The sequence below is a fragment of the Notamacropus eugenii genome, chromosome 1 (assembly GCF_028372415.1).
Source record: "Notamacropus eugenii isolate mMacEug1 chromosome 1, mMacEug1.pri_v2, whole genome shotgun sequence".
NCBI classification, from domain to species: Eukaryota; Metazoa; Chordata; class Mammalia; order Diprotodontia; family Macropodidae; genus Notamacropus; species Notamacropus eugenii.
In genome coordinates this window covers 137,544,147-137,561,080 of record NC_092872.1, presented here as the reverse complement: position 1 = coordinate 137,561,080, position 16,934 = coordinate 137,544,147, and the positions used below count along the sequence as shown (strand labels likewise).

The 16,934-nt window shown below is 34.2% G+C and overlaps 1 protein-coding gene across 1 annotated transcript in view; it reads right to left on the bottom strand.

Annotated features, from left to right (window-relative positions):
- Positions 1-16,934, bottom strand: part of ADAM10 (ADAM metallopeptidase domain 10) — a 141,123-nt gene that overhangs the window by 104,492 nt on the left and 19,697 nt on the right. The window contains exon 2 of the mRNA XM_072615682.1: positions 2,048-2,198. Within this exon, the coding sequence (XP_072471783.1) occupies positions 2,048-2,198 (151 nt within the window). The remainder of the gene's footprint in view (positions 1-2,047; positions 2,199-16,934) is intronic.

Below are 16,934 nucleotides of genomic sequence, written 5' to 3'. Positions count from 1 at the left end.
GAAGGAGGAATGAGAGGGCTAGAAGAAAGCTAATTTTACAAGAACTACAAGGAAAGTTTTAAAGTAGTTTTCCAGAAATTAGATTTAGACCAGCACTAAATATAATATGCCAAAATAAACTACAAATGGATATGGAAACTAGATTTAAAAGATCACAGCATAAACAAATTAGGAGAATAGGAAGATGTGATATATGTTTCAGATGGGTTATTTTTTTCTCTGTTATAATGGAAAGTACAACAAAACAAAAAAAAGAATTTCCATAAATGATGTAAAAGCAAAAAAAGATCAATAAAATTTACTTTTTAAAGAGGAAATAAAAGCTTTATATATATCAAAATATGAATAGCGTAGATTTTTGGGATAGCAAAAAAGTGAAAACAGAGAATGTCCAACAAATCAAGGAATGGTTCAAGAAATTCTGGTCATCCAAATATAATGAAAGATTACTGCACCACAAAAAACTATAAGGACTTCAGAAAAACTTGGGAACAATTACCTGTATTAAAGCAGAAATGATATTAAAGAAATCAACACTAAACAAATAAGAATTCAGAATGCTGAGATAACAATTATAAATTTGAGAGAACTATTGTTGATGAAAGAAACATTCCTGCACTAGATAAAGTGCTGCACCTCTGATGCAGAACGCTTTCAGACAGTAAATGTATCTGCCGATTTAATCTATGCTCCTTTGTGGCAAAAGAGGGTTCTTCGTAGGGTGGGAAGAGGATAGGATAGGACGTGACAATGACATAAAAAAATACAAATCAATAAAAGATTTTTATTTAATAGAAATAAAGAATGGTCAATTAAGATCAAAAAGCAGAGAAAGGGTCATGCTAAGAATCTGGAACACGGGGAGTAATAGAAATATTTTCAACGGGGGTAATGAAATCATGAAGATGGTTTTTTAATAGAGATTAATCCAAAAGTGGTATACAAAACAGCTGATGGAGACAAGACTAAAGGCAAAGAAAATCAGGATGACAGTGAAATAATTTAGGCTTGAGGTGACAGGGTCTGAATCCTACAGGTAATCCAGTTAATGGGAAGGCATGAACATTTCAAAGAAAGAATAGACATGACTTCGCAAACGACTGGCTTGAGGGAGGAGACCAAATGAGAAGAAAGAATTCAATAATGACTCAAAACTTAATCCTGAAGTGGCCGCAAGAATAATGGACAAATTCAGTCCCATAAAATTCTAGCTCAGTCAGAAATGTAATGCTGATGGTGCTCAACTTCCTCATCTACTTAAAAAAAAAACAACTCAAATTCCTCATCTGTAAAAAAAGAAATTGAATAACTTGCCAAGGACACATTACTAGAAGTGTCAGAGAAGTGGCACCAGAAGTGATATCTTTTGATTTTTGCATTCATAGTGTTTTATTTAAGCACCAATTACCTTATGCATATAAGGCAATATATAGATATAAGCACATATAAATGAAAATATGAATATAACTATGAAAAGGAGTTAAGATACCAAAAGTAATTTCATTTAAATAGTAAATTCTTTGATACTGTAAGTCATAAATACACATATTTAACTTCAGATATTTTAAAATGTTATTATGTCCTTACTAATATGACTTGGGACAACCCATTTACTAAAGAGGCAAACTTAAAAATGCTATCAGTCAAATTTTCACATATTAACCATTTCTTCTATACAAAAAAAATCAAGGGACAAAATTTGGCTTTTACATTTTGGTTATATAAAAATAAACTTCAAATGAAACAAATCATAAAAAGATGTGATGAAAAATTACAAATAAGACAAGCACGGCCCCAAAGAAGAAAAAAGAAAACATTTTCCCTAGGTTCAGTTCCTCCACAAAAGCAGTGGCTCCAAAGGTGGGAAAATGCATTTCTTTTCAGATTTTTTTTTCAATGTAATGTCCAGTTTGGCTGATTTTTTTTTTTAACTCTTCTAACGCTTTCTAAAAAAAAAGTTTTAGTTATATGTTATAGCTCTCTGAAAGCGGGAAGAATACAGCATAAATTTAACTGATAAAAATTTATTTTTAAAAAAATCACTCACCTTCCATGAGCATGGAAATCTAGGCGTAAAAACTGGTCTTCATGTGAGATTGCTCTTTTGGCACGCTGGTGTTTTTGGTGTAATGAATCCACATCATAAGATAATCCTTCATAATGTCTAATGTGTTTATTTAATGGATTTCCATATTGACCTGCAAAGTGAGAAAATACTGATCAAATACTTGAACACTTATAAAAATCTCTAATATTTAATTTTATCATTTTTATATATTATAAGAAGGGTAAAAAAGAACAGAAGTCAGTTTGGAAAGTTTGAGAATACTATGCTAAAGAACTGGATCACTAGACATGGACCAGAAGTTTTTGATCTGCTTTCACTATAGAGTTTAAGGACATTATGCTAAGCAGTTCTCTCTAGTGGTGTCTGCCTGCCTATCTCTGTCTCTCTCTACCCCCTCTCTGTATGTGTATGTATGTATGTATATATGTGTGTGTACATACAAATAATCTCAGCTGTGAGGGTAGAAAAGCCAGTAGCTCACAGCATAAGCTTGGGGACATCAATTACCCACTATTGTACCCACTACTGTTTCCTAATCTATATAAAAAGAGAATCAGACTTAATGATGTCCATGGTTTCTTCCCTCTCTAAAATTCTATAATAAAACTTTATTCATCTCAGGATAAAAACAAAGGAAAAGTATATAATAGTTTCTTTTGTGAACTACTCAACACACACTCTCTCCCACAAAATCCCCTTTAGAAAGGCATTCAGGATGCTAAAAGGTAATTCAATAAATCTATTGTGATTAGGAGATCACCAAAAAATAATCTAGAGAATTTGACAACATACTGCAAAATAAACCGTTGAAAACTCCCTGAAGAAAGGGACCAATTTATAAATAAGCATAAAGTGTTATAGCTTGAAATTCTCTGAGATCCAATCCAATGACTTCATTTTACTGATAACAAAACAGGGGTCTACAGAGATATCTAAGTCTCAGATAGCAGCAGAGACAAGTCTCTTGATCTCCATGCCAGTATTCTTTTTACTGTACCTGGATACTTCTCTAACTAAAAAATATAAGTATCAAAGTATGTTTAAAAAAAGTCAAATTGCATTAAAATTGTTTAATAACATACAGTTTCACTTACAATGTTATCTATGTTTCCTAGCAAGTCATATCTGCCAGTGTCCTTAAATCTTGCTGTAATATCAGAATTAAACTAAAGAACTCCAAGAAAAAATTCAAAAAATGAGAACAAAGGCAAATTGAAATGTATTTTTTAACAAAGTCCACCACCTCCCACAAACAGAAGCAATTTAAGTTCAAAGAAAAAATGGGAGAAAAGTAACAATTTCTTCAAAAATGCATTCCATTCTACTCTATTCCCTATTTTTTAAAAAAAAGTTTTAAAGTATTTTTTCTACCGTTCTCTCCCTTAAATCTTCCACGTGAGGCAGAAAGATTATAGTTTCCAACAACAGCTTATATACCATGTTAACTCCTTTCTCTATCTTTATTCCCTCATATTATTTCTAAGATGCAAAGTTCCATATGGTGAACTTCCATTTGAAGAATAACAATTTTCAATTTGAAAATGCTGTGGTTTACAACCCTCCTTTACTTTAAGGATTCTCGACTTATCTGATCATCTATGAAGCTTGAACAGAATTCATAACTTATAAAGTTAACTATACATAACAGCTTAACATTTTTAAACCAGTATTTCAATAAAAGACATCTATTCAAGTACTCATTTCCCTTCCAAAACTACTGTGTGTATATGTGTTTGACCTCCAAACAACAATTCTAAGATACTTCAATATACAGGGAGAACGACAAAAACTGGGATAAATTAGGCAGACCTATAATTTCAACAGTGCAGGGTGTTCTTGGTGAAGAACTGCTTCTACCAAGGCAGGCACTTTGTCTGGAATTTCTAGTCTTCCAGAGTTGCCTAGAATATTGAAAGATTAAGTAACTTGCCCTGACCACACAACCATTTGTGTCAGAAACTTGAATCAAGTCTTCCTCACTCAGAGCCTAGCTCTCTAGCCATTCACTACTCCACACATATTCCCTCTCACTTCAATACATAATTACTCAAAGAGGAAAACTAAAAAGAAAAGGGTATTATAGTGTAGAATGGAATAATTCTGCCAGAAGCTGTCACACAGCTGAACAGTGTCAACTTCCATTAACTATTTTTCATTGTTATAAGAGAAGGCCAATCTAATACGGAAATATGTTTTGCATGATTTCACATGCATATCCTATTGCTTGCCTTCTCAATGTGTGAGGAAAGTGTTGGAAGGGAGAAAAATGAACTCAAAATTTAAGAAGAACAGAATGTGAAAATAAATAATTTGGTAAGAACAAGAGAGAAGGCCAATATAATAACTCTTTTGCTTGCCTATATTTGTTACAAGAGGTGGGGGATTGTGGTGACGCTCTCCTCCCCTCCACCACAGGAGAGAAAGTTATGCCCAAGAAAAGAGTATCAATGAAACAATATAAAAAATATAGAAATCAGTAGAAGTTTAGAAAGAGACGCAGACAAGCAGGATAATTTCAGAACTACTGTTTTATGTTTTAATATATTGTTTAAAAACCAAATTATACATAAGGATTCATGACAATACACGATCTTCATCTTCCTATTCTTTGCATGTGGAAATGTTCACCTTGATTGATGTTTCTCAGGTTTGCATTTTTGTTTTTCCAAAAACAATGAAAAGAGGTTCGAGAAAGAAAGAAGAGGAAGAGAGGAAAGGAGGGAAACTGGAAGAGCTCTAGACTTAAGTCAAGAGAAATCTGGGAATGACAACTGGCTTCTGACACTTCCTAGTTCAGTGTGTACAAGCAAGTCTCTTAATCCACCTCACTTCTCTTGCTACAACTCAACTTTCAGCTCCTTTTTTCTGATCCACTACTGAATCACAAAAGGCTGTAAGAAATTCTATTTAGCCAAAATGAACTAATAAAGAATTGACAAGCGGAAGATAAAAGGACAGAAGACTAGATCAGGGTTGTAATCACAAGGAGATCATTTCTGACCAACAAACCTAGGAAAATTACGTACTGAAACACTAGCAATAGAAATACCTAAGTAGTGCTTGAAGTCTGACTTAAGGCAGAGAAACAGAAACTTTAAAAAATCAATGGTACAGTGGAGAACATGGAAAAGCAAAATATTTGCCATGGTTCCTATGAAAATTTAACTTACTGAGAAAATATGAGAAAAGAACCCAAATTCATTCACTTCCAAATTTTTCCAAAATCTACCACTTCTTTCTTTTAATTCACTAAACATTTACTCAACACATAATAGCAACTGCTAGATACTGAGGCATACAAAGATTAAAAAAAAAAGACACACCTGGCCCATTAACTGGAAAAGACTTCATCTGAGTTGGACCTTGAAGGACAAATAATTTAAGAGGAAAAGGGGAGGAGAGGTGGCAAAGCATTCTGGAAAATGGTGTCTTCAGGCTTAAGGTTAAAGGTTCCCTAAGACCAAGTAGAACTCGAGGTGTACAACAGGAAACAGTATAAGGCTAGAAAGGTAGGTTAGAGCCAGTTCATGGAAGGCCTTGAATGCCAGACTAAGAAGTTTGGACTTTCCTGAGAGGCAGAAAGGAGCCACTGAAAATCTTGGAACAGAAAGACATAAAGAAGCCTAGACACAGAATAGGAAAAGGTATAGAAGAGAGGGAAATGATGAGTTCAGTTTTGAGTCATGAGTTTGAAGTACCAGCAAGGTACAGAGTTGGAGAGATAGGTATTTGAAAATGATGGTTTGAAACTAAGAGAATTGAATAAGTATGGTCCAGAAATAAAGATGTGAGTTACCCAAAATAAAAGAGATAGGTGTAGCTTTGGGAGTAGATGAGACTGCTAAAGAAGACAGAAATTTAATGCCAATAAAGAAAGAGAAGGAACAATTAATCAGAGAATTAAGAAAAAACTACAGAAGTAGAATATCACAAAAGACAAGGGAAGAGTTGTTGTCAAAAAGGAAAAGCTTAAGATATTGTGTCAAATGCCTTACTAAAATTACTCTCATCTTCCAACTTAGTAATCCTGCCAAAAATGGAAATAAGTTTAAGACCGTATCAATCAAAAAGACTTTATTAAGTGACTACTATGAAGTCAGTCACCATATTAGGCACTAAGGATACAAAGACAAATATGAAACAGTCCTTGTTTTAGGCTTATATTCTACTAGTGGAGACACATGCATGCACACACATAAAACATACTCGAGCATTTAAATATACATGTGTAAAATGGGAGGTTAGGACTATATTGCCTCTACCATTCCTTTTAGTTATAGACCTATGCAATCCACTCTGTCCCCTTTTAGGTTCTTTTTCATATTTATCTTTTACTTTTGAATAAGACATCAAGAGTCATATTCTAGTTGTTGGGCTTATCCCACTATTTTTAAGTGACATTTATGAGATCAGATTTGCTTTCTTGCATTAAGATAATAGCATCACAGATTTAGAGACAGAAGTGAGTGGCCTCTGAGGTTCAGATGAGAAAACTGAACCCCAAAGAAGTTTCATTTGTCCAAGGTCACATGGGCAATGCATAACAGCACAAGAATTTAAACTCAGGTACACTGATTCTAAAACCACTAAATCACACTGAGGACTGCCTCATTCTACAATGTGTGAAGTCTACATTTAGAAACAATATTCTCTATGATTCTGAGGTTTTTATTCAAAACAAAAGCTCCATGTACTATGTGTTTTAGTAAAAATGTTTTCTTACATGAACATCTGATGATGCAATATTCAAATCATGCTCTTTAGTTTAAAAGCTTAGAAGCAGAATCTACACTATTCAGAGACATAGCAATATATTTCCAAATCCCTCTCCTTTAGAGACCATACAATACAGATATAAAGAAAAAAACATAGGATTAGGAATAAGAACACTATGTCTTTTAGCCCTATCATCATTGGTGATTAAATGTATGAGATTGGACAAATCATAAGCTCATGAGGCCTGTTTCTTCATCAAATGAGTCAAATCAGATGTTTTCTTAGGGAATCTTCTAGCTCTAAAACTCTATCTGTAAAACTAGCACAGATTTTTAAAGGTCTTTATCTCTAAAAGAATTTATCAATTTTACAGTCTGTATCCTGTACATAAGAACTATAAAGAAGGTAGGATTCAAGTTATATCTTTACTTTTCCCCTCTCCCAAAGTTAACTTTATAGTAAATTATCAAACAAACATTTTGAAAATGGTAGTCAAATGTGGAAATATGTTTAATATGAATGTACATATACAGCCTATATCTTGGGGAGGGGGGAATTTAAAACTCAAAATCTTATAAAAGTGAATGTTGAAAACTAAAACAAATAAATTTTAAAAATGGTAGCCAGACATAAAACAAAAAAACTACAAAATAAAAAAGGAACTTTATATTTTTCCCCTTAAAGAAAACAAAGCACTAATTTCATCCCATTTTTAATTAACTATATTAAATAGTAAATATTGTCATGAAAGCACATACAGTCCTGGACCACATTATAACAAGATACAGATGAAAAAAAGGCAAATGACAAGCAATTGTCTCTGAAAATTATGGTCAGAAAATCAAGAATTCTTTTGACTTACATTTTAAAAAGTGAAATAAAGAGTATAAAAACAAATAACAATCAGAGCAGAGAAATTAACTGCTCTCAAAGATTCTTTGTATTTTAAATCACATTTTGTCATTCAAACATAATATAGTAAAAATAGACAAGCTACTTTCTTCCCCAATCTGAATCCTTTACGTTGTACCTAAGCAGATCTTCACTAAAGCAAAATTAAGTCTGAAAAATCACTCTATCACAATAAAGACCTGAGCAAATAATCCTAGTGTAACTGAAGTCACTAAACACAAACTGAATGTTGAAAAGCACATAAATAAGACAACTTAAGGAATTTTTAAATGCCTGAATTTTTTACATATTTTAGTGAAGTATATCCGAAGTTATTCACTAATCTCCCCAAAAGGAGGGCACAATGAACAGAGTAGCAACCCATACAAGCTCTGCTTCAAAAAAAAAAAATTGCACTGAAACAAGGTGTGATTATTAAGACCCTAGAAACTGATGAGAAATACTGAAAAACCATGAAAATAAAACTAAATCTGAACAGTAAAATCTTATTTAACCAACATAAGGTATTCTACATAAGCAAATATAAGTGTTTTGAGCCTTTAATCATCAAAATTTACTTTATCTTTAATCATTTTTATAAAAATCTTCTGAAATTATGCTTCCTTTTTTTAAATCTAGCCTACTGCACATAACAATCTTTTTCTTTAATGATAGTTTCATCATTAGAAATGTCTATTCCTATTACAGGTGCTATACTGTTAATCACAATAACTTTTATGCTGATAGCTCTTCAGTCTTCTGTCAATGGTTATTACTGGCTACTCTCCTGCTTCTAAATTGGATAGTTTTAAAAACAAAACTGGGGAAATGGAGAGAGAGAAATAATGGCCACTTGTTACAAACACTGAAATATGTGGGATTTTTGGTAGTTATTTGACAGTCAGAGACTTTTTTTGTTTATTCCTAATTCATGCTTGCACATTAGAAGGATGAAGTTGCTAACAGTCTGGCACTGGAAAAAATGGAGCACTTTTTAAAATGATGCTTACCCTCAGATGAGAGATTCTAGTATGTCAGCAGTTTTTAAGAGTCATCATGGGACAGTTGTTAGAGAACTAACCTTGGAGGTAGGAATATTTGGGTTGAGTCCTGCCTCTGACACTAACTGCTGTGTGACACCTGGTAAGTCACTTAATGTCACTCAATCCCCTAGGCAACTCCTTAAGACTATCAATTTGTACTGGTAGGAAAGTTTTATGAATTGGAATTCCCTACCCCCAATGAAATCACAGGTCCACCCTCTAACCCCAAAAATAGAGGAAACATTTCATTAAGAAGAGAGGTGGTTGAAATATATTTATTAAAAGTTAAAGCTACGTAACTTTAACCTTAAACAAAAGTATACACAAAGACTACAACAAAGTTTTAGGTCAAAGGAAAGTTCGAAAACACCAAAGGGGGGGATCTATATACATTATTTTTTTTTAAAAACCTCAAAATCAGTCAATAAACATTTATTAAGTACCTACTATGTGTGTCAGGCACTGTTGTCAAGCAGTAGAGACACAAAGAAAGGTAAAAAAAAAAAAAGTTCCTTGCTCTCGATGACCTCACGATCTAATAAATAACAAATACAAACGATATATACGGGAGAAACTGCAGATAACCAGCAGAGGGAGGGCACCAGCCTTAACGGAGACAGAGACGCTTCTTGCAGATGGTAAGATCTCAGGTGGGACTTAAAAGCAGCCAGGACACAAAGCTATACAGGGAGAGAATTTCAGGGATAGGAGCATCAAGTGCAAATGCTCTGGAACTAGGATGACTGGGAGTGTCTCATGCAAGGATGAGCAAGGAGGCCAGTGTTCACAGATTAAGAAAGTAAGCAAGGTGTAAGAAGACTGGAAACACAAGATAGGGATGGGGGACACATTAGGAAAGGTTTTGAACACGAAAGGATTTTATATTTGAATTTGGGATGAAAAGAAGTCACTAGAGTTTACTGATTTGGAGGCAGAGTTAGGGGGGATCAATATGGTCAGAACTGTGCTTTACAAAGATAAATCTGCCAGCAAAGTTGGGGATGAACTAAAGTGAGGAAAGACTTGAGGCAAAGGAACCCAACTATTAGGCTATACAATAGTACAAGCATGAGATGATAAGATGATAAGAGCCTGCACCAGAGCCTTGGTGATGTCAGGAGAGAAGGTATGATATAAGGTATTTCAAAAGAATCAACAGGCCTCAGTAGAAAAACTGGATATGAGGGGGATATATGACAGTGATGAGTGGAGGATGATACCAAGGATGCAATTTTGGCTACTTGAGAGGGTGGTAATACCCTAGATATTAAAAGAGTTAGAAGGGAGGGCTGAAAGAGGAAGATAATGAATTCAGCTTTGGACATGCTGAATTTAAGATGTGTAAGGAGCATCCAGTTCAGGATGTTCAAGAGGCAATTGGAGATGTGAGTCTGCAGATTAGGAGAAAAGATAGGACTGTATAAGTAATCTACAGCTGAGAAGCATCAGCACAAAGATGATAACTTGAATTCTTGGGGGCTGATGAGATGACCAAGTCAAACAGCATAAAGAAAAGAGGGCACAAAGCAGAAACCCTGATGGACATCCAGAGTTAGTAGGCACCACTCTCTGGATGAAGAGCCAGCAAAAAAACAAAAAAACTGAGAAGCCATCAGAAAAGTAGAACTGAGAAGTAGGAAAGAATGTGATGAAAGCCTACATAGAGGAGACTACTATGGAAAAGATGATCAAAACTATCAAAGGTTACAGAGTGGTCAAGAAAGAGGAGACTAAAAAAAGGCCATGAAATTTGACAATTCAAAGAAATCATCAGTAACTCGGAGAAGGGTCATTTCAGTTTAATGACTGATGAAGTCAGAAGCCAGGCTGTAGAAAGTAAAGTCCATTTTACTGGTGTTTGGGGGATATTATATTCAAATAGAAAAGCATACACTGCCAAAAAAAATGTAATGCTGATTTTGGATTACCATTACCACCATTAACGAAAGTGACTATGTAACCCTGAAAACAGGAGTAAAAAAAAAAAAAAGGTCAAAAACAGTTTCAGTATTACAAAATTTTCCCACTACAGAAAAACTCAATTATAACAAATGAAAGGGTATATATATGAACAAGCTAGAGTTGTCACCATTTCCATTACTCAGAAAAAATTAGTTGTAATCAAGTTGTTTACAACAGACTTTTGCTTATATAATTTAAAAATTAGGAATCAGTGTATTTTTTAAACAGCCAAGTATATTCAATTTCTAAAGAATGAACTATAAATCATTGCAATGCCTTTACTAAATACTAATAGATATGTATTAAATTAGTTGAAATTTCTAGGCTTTACAAGTGTTGATTGATATGAGATTTGCCAAAAATAGTTCTTAAGACCCAGAAGCCCTGAACTATTTACCAACACAATTGTCATATTCCACAGGTAGGTTTTTCAAGAATGGGATTTGTATTTTCAACAGCAAACACAAGTGCCTAGGTCTTATCATTAAAGGCTTACTCAAACTTTATTCAGTAACACAGATGTTCCTACACAAGCAAAAAGTCAAAAATTTTACTGATCATGAGGTTCAAGGTAAGGCCACATGATAATTAATCATACGTCAACAAATCTGCAAAGTGAAACTGGAGAAGCTTAATTCCTCTGGATCTGGCTGCTCAGCTATGAAGTGGGTAGAAGGGTTAGTTAGACTAGATTAGATCAGGGTGTGGGTGAGGGAGGGGGTATGTCTCCATGTCTGTATGCCCTGGGGCAGTCTAGTGAACTCCTCAGAATATTTTTAAATGCATAAAAATATCCAAGATTACAAAAGCCAATTACATTGAAATAAAGATGTAATGTTTTTCTATCCAAGTTCACTGCCCCGTAAATCTATCCACAGACCCCTTAAAGAACTAACTTCTGGAGTGAACAAGGTCCCTATCCAGCTCTGCCAATCTAAGTCTCTGTATGAAAGTAGAATTAATGCTAGACCAACTTCATTTATATTGCAAACTGTATCTTCGGCAACGGACGAACACAAACACAAGAACACACACATACAAACTTTCATAATAAACATCAACTTGAGAATGGTTGGAATCTTCAGAATTTCAATTCAATAATTATTTATCAAACACCTATTTATTATGTGCAAGGCATTCATTCTGCTAAACCCTGAGACTATAAGGACAGATATGACACATAACACTCAAGGAGTTCACAATCTAGTTGATACCACAGACATTTAGCACATTACAAAAAAACAACAAACATCTAAAATTAAATATTAAAGCTGATTTGAAAAGCTTATATTATTTCACATAACATTCACAAATGTAGGTGGTTCCCAAGGTAGAAAAACAAATTACACACACACAAACACATATTTGGTACGCCCACAACACATTCCTCAGCTGCTGATAGGAGCTGGAAGAAAAGCACTGTTATGGAACTAACAGTCCAAAGATTGAGGGTATTAGGGTGTGTATTAAAGCAGTTCCTGCACACAAGAAATCCCTCAGTTCTTGGAGAAACTGGAAATGAAGGTCTCAGTGGCATTCAAGTGGGATGATAGTTAAAGACAGGTGGGGAATAAAACTTTTACTGCACCTCTGAGTTCAAAAAAATAAGGAAAGATTAAGTATGGGAAAGCTTTGAAGAACTGATCCTTGGGGGTGGAATTTCAAGGATTAGGACATAAAAAAGTGGGGACCCACCCATTCCTAACCCAAAAATACTTTGCAATTTATCTTTGGAAATTTCACTGGACATTCATTTGAATTTAAAAATATTTTTACTATGCAAATCTATTAGTCATTTATGAATTCGTTCTTATCAAATTTAGGCATATAATTAATATCTGGTTGCTAAATAATACTGTTTTCATTCATACTTAGCCAACAGAACGGAGGCCACAGAACAGTTTGCACAGATGAGGAATGGGAGGAACATTGGATGAAGAATATGTATACCCCCTTTTATTGGGTAAACTGCCACCCCAAGCAAGATTTCGGAGCAAAAAAAATAATTCACAAATTCCAAGCACTTTCTTTGAATTACCAAACTCTAAAAGTAAAAAGTTTTATATATACACTGTAGCAACAGGCTTTACTTTGTTATTTTAATACAATATAGAATCTTGTCCTTATTTCACTAAAACAGGACTCTACTACTCGTTTTAGTGTAAACTTGATGGAAGGAAATAAAATCATTTAATAATATTAAGAGATTATTCACTGGAAGGCGAAATGCTGAAGCTTAAATACTTTGGCCACATAATGAGAAAGACAGGACTCTGGAAAAGACCCTGATGTTGGGAAAGACTAAAGGAAAAAAAAGAAGGGGACAACAGAAGATGAGATTAGTGTCATGGAAATATTGAATATGAGCTTGGACAGATTTCAGGAGATAGTGGAGGATAGAAGGGCCTGGAGTGCTGTAGTCCATAGGGTCACAAAGGGTCAGACATAATTAAATGACTGAATTTCAACAGTATTTATTTTATTTATTTATTTATTTATTTCAACAGTTCACAAGTTTAAAAAAATGCAGTACTATCTTCTAATAAATATGTATATATATTCTTTGTACCTATGCTTTGAAAAATCAACTCACACACCACCCTCACGATTTCTTCTTTAAACAGGAAGATTTAAAGTCACAGATCACACATACATGCAAGAATATTAGGAATATTCAACCAGAGAGCTATCAAGAATACTGAAACAGCGCAGATCTCAAAAATCAAATCTTGATTACTGTAAGGGCAAGCAAAGTAGCATCTTTTGTTGTTTTAGTATAATCAAGTGGCTCTGACTGAATCTTGCTTTTATCAACCAAGAGTCTTTACTAGGAGTGCAGTACAGAGTTTCTTTAACTAGAAACAGTGTATGTATTTGTATTGTTAATGTGATTAAAAATCTTTCGCATCCATCAATGGGCCTGCCCATTAAAGGGAATTTGATTAGGGAACATCTGTAGGAAGACCCATACCTTTTGTTTAAAAAGCCCTGGTTCTCAAGAGTTGGGATGCCCTCTGGCTCTAAAAAAAAAAAAAAAAGGTATAAATACTCTGAGTTGAGGTTTTACTTTGGGGCTTAGTTTTTGGAAGAAGCTTTTGTGTGCCAGGTAAGACTATGGGAAGCCACTAAGTGGTCCCCAGGCTCTGAAAACCCAGGTGTTGGTGCTTCCTGGTCCAGCAACTATTGGTCAAACAGCTGGACCTGTCTGTTGATTTGTGATTTACGTACTGCTTATGTTAGACCATTTGGAAGTGCTGTCTGTTAATTTCCTGAACTAAGCAAATGACATATGTGCCTGAAGAAAGGAAACTGTTAGCCCCTCAAAAGATGCCTTTCCTTTTAGAGAAGCAGATCAAAGAACCTGTGATAGCAAACCCTCCCCCCATCCCGTGCGGTACGTCAGGGTGCTTACTGTTACAATTACAAGAGTACACTGCATATTACAGATTCCTACAGACTACTGCAAGACTCATGCCTCAAGGTTAGAGGCTTTTCCAAGCCTTATATTCAGACTTTAAGAGACCCTGCTCATATTGTTTCAAGTTCCAGCATGAAGATAATTCAAATCAAGATCATACTTGATGCTTCATTTTCTTTCTGAGGATGCTAGGTGGCTCACTGGATAGAGCACTGCACGTTGTCAAGAAAACCTGAGTTCAAACACACCCTGGGATACTTAGTTGTGTGACCTTAGGCAAATTACTTAACCTCTCTCTCAGCTTCCCCAACTGAAAAATAGAAATAACACCTATTTCACATGCTTCGAAAATAAAATGAGATATTTGTAAAGAACTTAGTACCTTCTATATGTGAGGTGCTGCGCTAAGCAAATGCCTGCTCCCTTTCTTTCTGCTATTTTCATATTCTCAAATATCTGTGGATACATTTCCATTTACACAACTGAAAGTTTTTCTATGACCCTCTATCAATTTTCCACCACCTTATCATCTTTTAGATTCAATATTTGAGAGTCAAAAATTTTCCAAACCTAAGACCAAAAATTCCTTATTATTTTACACTCAGCTCCTTTCCTGTCACAAACAAGATGAGGGCAGAGGGTGGTTGTCTCAATTCTGATGACTGACTTTATCCCCAAGATCTAATCATTTAAGTTGTACACCAATTTCTCCTTTACATATCTCCCACCAAAACCTTTGTGTGGATTTCTGTGCTTACTACCCTAACCCACGACTCAATCTCCTTTTGCAAATGATCAAATAGCTATCTGTGTAGTAGGGACTGGTCATATAAAAGTAAAAAATCACACCCAAATCATCTCTATATTGTCTGCCTTCATTTTCTTACTTCTGAATAGATATTATTCTGGAATCAACAATAGTGACAAATGAAAAATTATTTGCTTCTACTCATTTAATCTATCATTTTGTAGCAAATTTTTATTACGTAAAGGAATGGGTGGAGGGGGAAGGTGTTAAGTAAACCAGGTTTCTCCACCTAGCGATGTAAAGAGTTCATACACAAAACATACATATCCAAGAAAAATTTACAAAAGAGTATTCTTAACTGAACAACCGAGGGCTCCAGATGGCTGTAAAAAAAAGGGCAAGGTTGGGGCAGTTAATGGTGGTGTACTGAATAGAGCACGGCCCTGTAATCAGGAGGACCTGAGTTCAAAACCCAACCTCAGATACTTGACACTTACTAGTCATTTAACCTCAATTGCCTTGCCTTCCTCCCTTCAAAAAAAGAAGAAGAAAAAAAGAGAAAAGGGCAAGGTGAAGGTTTTCAAGTCAAATGTCTCAAAATGGTACTCCACTAGTTGACCAGCAATGGCTAATCTGTTTGATTTGTTTATGAAGTACAGCAAAAAAGATGGCTTCCCACGGCTTTACCTTTTCTATACAGGAAAGGTTCTAGCTCTAATATGTCAGTGATATTTTACCACTCTGTTGCATCATAATTACATGCCCCATTCAAGAAAATGCTGAAATATGTTTTAAAATTCTATGAAATATTTTTAAAATTTTCATTAAAATAGTAAAATAAAGTTTTTGTCCTTAAAAGGGATAAGTTTCAGTTATCTGGAGATATTCATTTCCTAGAATATAATTAAACAGCTTCAGGTATTTTATTCAGGATATCTGCTATTCTTTTCTAGCATTCCCTAAATTATGCTTCATCACTCACTCAAATCCCAGCAAAATTTTCATATGGTCTATAATGTCCTCCTACATCTTTTTCCTGTTTTTTTTGTACCTTGCTTTTTTCCACTTCTGTTAGTGGAACAAATAAATACTACTCATAATAGACTTTCTGCCAAAAAGGCTGTTTGAAGAGGAGGGCAAGGCCCCTAGTTCCTATTTATCTATTCCAGCAAACCCCTAAAATTCATCCCACACCAAATAAGTATCTCTAAAAGGCTCCAGCAGAATCTGTTATGCTTCCAGTTAAGTAAAAAAAGGAAGGAGTAGCAATCATGATCTCTGACAAAACCTAATTTAAAAGAGACAGGCAGTGAAAAAAGTACCTATTATTATATAAAGGCATAATTACCAATGAATTAATTCTGTGTGAATTCATAGATAATAAAAAACAACATTAAGTATATATGCACCAAATGGTATAGCATCAAAATTCTTTAAAGTAAAGCTAAATAAATTACAGGAAGAAATAAAACAGTAAAACTATAATATAAAGGGAATCTAAGTTTACTCCTTTCAGACCTAGATAATTCAAACCAAAAAATAAGCAACAAAGAAGTCAAGGAGGTGAATAGAATTTTTTTAAGAGTTAGACCTCTGGAGAACACTGAACGGGAACAGAATGGAAAATATTTATTTACCAGCTATACATGTAACTTTCACAAAAACTGACCATATGTTAGGGGGGAAAACCCCTAACAAAAGCAGAAAGGCAGAAATATTAAACTGCATAAGAATTACATTCAATAAAGAGCATTTGAAATAATGATTAAAAATTAATTGAAAACTAAATAACTTAATTCTAAAGAATGGAGCAAATTAATTAAGTAGAACAAATTAAAGAAACAATCAACAATTTAATTAAAGACTACGACAACGAGACTAAATAACAAAATTTGTGGGATTTGGCCAAAGCAGTAATTAGAAAAAATTTTACATCTCTAAACTCATCAATTAAAGAAAGAAATGCAGATCAGCAAATTGAATGTGTAACGTAAAAAACAAACTAGAAAGCCAGTATTTTTTAAAAATTCTTTAAATATAAAAAGAGAAATCCTGAAATTTTAAATTAAATTAAATTTTAAATTAAAT